Below are 4,272 nucleotides of genomic sequence, written 5' to 3'. Positions count from 1 at the left end.
CTCCAGTTTTTTCATTAATAAATTTTTCTTTATCAAAAATCTCAGATTAGTGAAAAGTTTGCCTCAAAATTATAAGAAGTGTTTATCTGGATTATCTGCCTGATGGAGGCGGACTGATTGATCAAAAATATCGATAAGATCAATACTAAGTCGGTATTGATCAGAATCGGATCGATACTTTAATTTTGGGATCCCTCTTGAAATTGTTTCTTATATATTAGTGTCTCACATGTACCTCAAAAAAGATTTTCTTCACTAATTTGTTTTTCTATTGTTTGTTCATCATCTCAGTATATTTAAAAGTATTTTATCGACATGAAGATGTCTACAAAACATTTGTTACAATTTTGTCCAAATTCTGTCCTACATTTTAACAAACCAATTCAAAAGAGAATATAACATAAGGGAAGAAAATGACTTACGATTTGTTGTTGATGACCATGTTCAGGGCGTCTCTGAGGCTCTCAGTTGTCATAAAGTTAAATTTAACACTAACTGCAGCTCCTTTGGCCTCCATGTGCACCATGTTCTCTGGCTGGTCAGCAAACATGGGGATTCCCACCATGGGAACGCCGTGGTAGATGGCCTCATAGATCCCGTTTGTCCCTCCGTGAGTTATGAAAACTTTGGTTTTAGGATGACCTGAAAACAACGTTATCAAACATTCATTATTAATTATCTTGAAAACTGTTCTGTAGCAAATCAAACAAAAACTAAGTTAGGGTTGTATAAAACAGATTTTTATAAATAACAGAGTAACTACACATGTTTGCATTTTTTCTGATGTACTTCTGTTCATCAAAATAATGAATATTCCATAATTCATAATCGTATGGAAAAATGTTTTCAGTTGGACCATTTGGAAATTAATCAAGTTAGCAGCATCACAACTGGACTTCCAGTGTAGTTTGTCTCATTTATTTTTATTTAAGCATAAATTATTCCACGGTGTTATGGATGCTATTATTTACCCACCCAGCAGGTCGTTCTGTGGGATCCAGTCATATAATCTGGTGTTGGAACCCAGAGTCTCGGGTTTCTGGCCACTGTATCGCCACAGGACCTAAAAATGGTCAAAACAGATTTTTTGTAGTGGGCTGTGCAACGGCTACAGGAAAAGATTTTTTAAACTGTATCACAAATTTTGGTCAGAATTGCAAAGTATTTCTTTAAAGGTGATTTTTATCTCTATTTTAATTTTTGCAGGTTTCGTTTCCTGTCTTTGAGTACTAAAGACATTGTTCTCAGAATAAATGATCTCTGGCCGGGTCAACATGGTAGCTGCCATCTCCCCTCTGTGATTCACTATGTACTGGCTACACATTGCTCTGCAGCCTATGTGCCACTTGCTGCTGACCCAGACTTCCCTTCCCTGACTTTTGATGCCAGCAACACAACAAATCTCGATGTCTGGGATAACCTACATCAGAGCTTTTAGAAGTGGGACATGCCAGAGGCATGTCTCTTCAGAGCTCTGGTGCCCCCCCGCCCCCATTGAAGAGCTCTGGGGGGCGCCAGAGCTCTTCAGCCGGAGCCATTTGAGGGGAAACAATAAACCAGAACAAGTAATGGCAATCATTTAGCCAACTTCACCAAGCCTATGATTTGAAGAGACAAAATGTATAGACTTTTAGGACCTAAAGCTACAGTCAGTAAGGAGAAAGAGTCTGAGCTAAGCAAAAATAAAAGGAAGTATTAATTTGATTGTTTAGGTTTGCGTTGGATCTGAAGATGCTCCACTGACAGTGTGGTCTGCCAAATGCTGGGAACCTTTTGACAGGACGCCAAATGAACTGCAGTCACAGCAGAAAGCAGGTCATACTTTTAACACTGTAAGTTACAAGGCAGCTGAAGTATCATGAGATGCTATGCATAGCTAAAGTAGGTAAACCCCATGACATCAGTGAAAAAGTTTGAATGTAACGTCAACTCTCTATCACTTTGAAAACTCCTGACTTGCATAGTTCAGAGTTGGCTAAATAAACTCTACAAGTCTTCAACACATGATCATTTATCTGGATTTTCTTGACCTTTTGTGGAAGTTGAGCGAGCGCTGAGGCGATCATGTTCGCTTTCGTTGTGGTTAGGTTCTTGACAATTGATCCCAAAGAGAAGACAACGATACCAGCGTCTCCAGAGCTCTGGACAAACTTTTCCATTTCCTGCAAAATAGTAATATTTTCCATCATTGAGCCAGTTAGTTGGTTTTAAATTTGGAATGTTGTTGGCTGATTATTTGAATTGATGGATTATAACCCCACCTTTGGCAAAGGTTTAGCTGGTTTGCAGTGGATCCCTCCAACAAATTTAAAGTTGGGGAGGAGTGGACGAGGAAAATCAAAATCCCAGAAGGTTCTCATCAACCAGATGTCCACGTTACGCAGCATCTTACAGTTGGTAACGGGTGTTCCTATTATAGTGGACACATAACAATAAGCAAAAGATTTTAAAGCTTTCATGATAATTTTTGAAAAATTTTAATACTCAAAACTACTAATGGGACCCTTACCTTTGACTTCAGAGTAATATTTGTCGATATCTTTCAACATGAACTGGGTTATTACGACGTCCTGCAGAGCGTAGAAGAGGACGTTGTACAGTCTCTCTGAGAAGTTCATCTTGTCTGTGAGTTTGCTCATAGCAGCGGGGACGAAGGACGGTGGAGCAGGAAGTTGACCACACATCCTCTCCCAGTGATGAGCCAAGGAAAACCGCAAAGAAAGAACAAGAGGAATTCCCAGAATGTCTGCCGTCAGGTCGTAGCCAGGGTAGATCGGATCTGCAAATAACACATCGTAGTTTCCCTCCTTCAGCTTCTTCATCATGGCTTCTGATTTCACCACGCCATCCAAAAACTTTAAAGACATGTTCATGTTGTTCTTTGTTAAATCTATAGCTTTCATGTAAATCTGAAAGGGGTTCATAAAATCCATCTCATACATGGAGAAGTGCAGAAGATCATCAAAAATCTTTTGTATATCTTTTACTGAGACGTCGACATCAAAAGGTTCATACTGGAAGCGAGACGGTTCGCTGCTGTTCATGAACATCGATGCACTCGGGACCAGGACCGTCACCTGATGTCCTCTGTCCACCAGTGTCTCCAGTACCGGCTTCATGTTGATCCAGTGGCTGGCCTCAGTGTACCACACCAAAATTTTCCCTCCATTTGAGCTTCTTGTTCCACAAAGTAGCAGCAGGACGCAGACGGAGAGATGCAGCTTCATGGTGGCTGTGTGTCTGTAGATAGGCCAGCTTTGGTTTTTTTATGAGGTGTACCTTAAAGATACTGATTAACTAAATGAACTTTGAGTTTCTGCTCTTTATACAGAATAATGCATGATAACAGTTTACCCCTGGAAAGCTCTTAGTAAGGCAAAAGGTAACAACTGCAAAGATAACTTCATGACTTTGCTAACCCTTTGGCTGCCCCAAGCACAAATGCTTTGCAGTGGACCTTCACCCAAAAACGTATGCATTATATACAAACTTATTTTGTGGTCTAATGTTTAACGACTCACTTAACTGTAAAAGGATTGTGCTAGGCAAATTTTACTCTTGAATATTTGAGAATTGAGGTAAAATTCCATAAGTGCGTCAAATTTTTCAAGGACTTAAGTGAACTCCTACCTGTTATAGGCGTTGACTATAACTGGTTAATAATTGTGGGAGGCTTCAACACCCATGGTGACTACCCCCAAGACAGAGGGGCAAAAAAGCTGGCTGATGCACTTCAAAATTTTGGTTTGACTCAACATGTTAAACAGGCAACACATAATTGAGGAAAACTCTGGACCTGATTAGCAGTAAGGGTGTAAATTAGTGATGGGTAGATGAGGCGTCATGTTTTCCGACCCATAGCAAAACTGTATAGATTCTGTGTCGAAACTGTTACTCAATACTGACACCTGCTGGACATTAACAATTCCTACAGGCAACGTAGTGATTTGATGACCTAGTCCAGTGGTTCCCAAACTTTTTCTCCTGGCCCCCCAGTGGTTTCCAAATATTTTCTGCCCACCCCCCTATGAATTACAAATATCTGTCTGGTTGAACGACGTTTGTGAGGGGGAAGAGGATTCTTAGAGACTCCCTGTCTCTAAGAATAAGCGGGGTAGGTGGGGGGGGTAATCGACTTCTTTTGGGGGCAAAATGAATGTACGTAGCTGAACATGGACAAAAACATCGGTAGCCTCCAGGCTACTTGTTAAGCGTAAGGTGATGTATTGATATTGGCTAGTCATCTTTTAGCTAACATTACCTGCATCCAAC

General features: G+C 40.4%; 1 protein-coding gene and 1 long non-coding RNA gene across 2 annotated transcripts in view; one reads left to right on the top strand and one right to left on the bottom strand.

Moving 5' to 3' along the window:
- Nucleotides 1-418: 418 nt before the first annotated feature.
- Nucleotides 419-3,283, bottom strand: LOC103142058 (UDP-glucuronosyltransferase 2A2-like). Its single transcript, XM_016674227.1, has 5 exons — nucleotides 2,510-3,283; nucleotides 2,262-2,410; nucleotides 2,031-2,162; nucleotides 976-1,063; nucleotides 419-642 (listed from the first exon to the last, which is right to left on the bottom strand). Exons 1-5 carry the CDS (start codon nucleotides 3,225-3,227, stop codon nucleotides 419-421), a joined length of 1,311 nt encoding a protein of 436 aa, XP_016529713.1. The 5' UTR covers nucleotides 3,228-3,283.
- The window catches only part of LOC107836851 (uncharacterized), a 2,199-nt gene continuing 884 nt past the window's right edge, over nucleotides 2,958-4,272 (top strand). Inside the window, exon 1 of the long non-coding RNA XR_001662817.1 lies at nucleotides 2,958-3,007. This is a non-coding gene — a long non-coding RNA (uncharacterized LOC107836851). The remainder of the gene's footprint in view (nucleotides 3,008-4,272) is intronic.

The sequence above is a fragment of the Poecilia formosa genome, unplaced genomic scaffold (genome assembly GCF_000485575.1).
Source record: "Poecilia formosa unplaced genomic scaffold, Poecilia_formosa-5.1.2 Scaffold92, whole genome shotgun sequence".
NCBI lineage: Eukaryota > Metazoa > Chordata > Actinopteri > Cyprinodontiformes > Poeciliidae > Poecilia > Poecilia formosa.
The sequence above is the reverse complement of the archived record's forward strand: the minus strand, read 5'-3'. Positions and strand labels throughout refer to the sequence as shown.

What these genes read in the sequence shown, in the direction of transcription:
- LOC103142058 (XM_016674227.1), bottom strand. Translation starts at nt 3,227, where the DNA reads ATGAAGCTGCATCTCTCCGTCTGCGTCCTGCTGCTACTTTGTGGAACA. An exon ending in ATATTACTCTGAAGTCAAAG is followed by an intron (nt 2,411 to 2,509) that starts GTAAGGGTCCCA and finishes CCACTATAATAG; the next exon opens with GAACACCCGTTACCAACTGT. An exon ending in CAGCTAAACCTTTGCCAAAG is followed by an intron (nt 2,163 to 2,261) that starts GTGGGGTTATAA and finishes ACTATTTTGCAG; the next exon opens with GAAATGGAAAAGTTTGTCCA.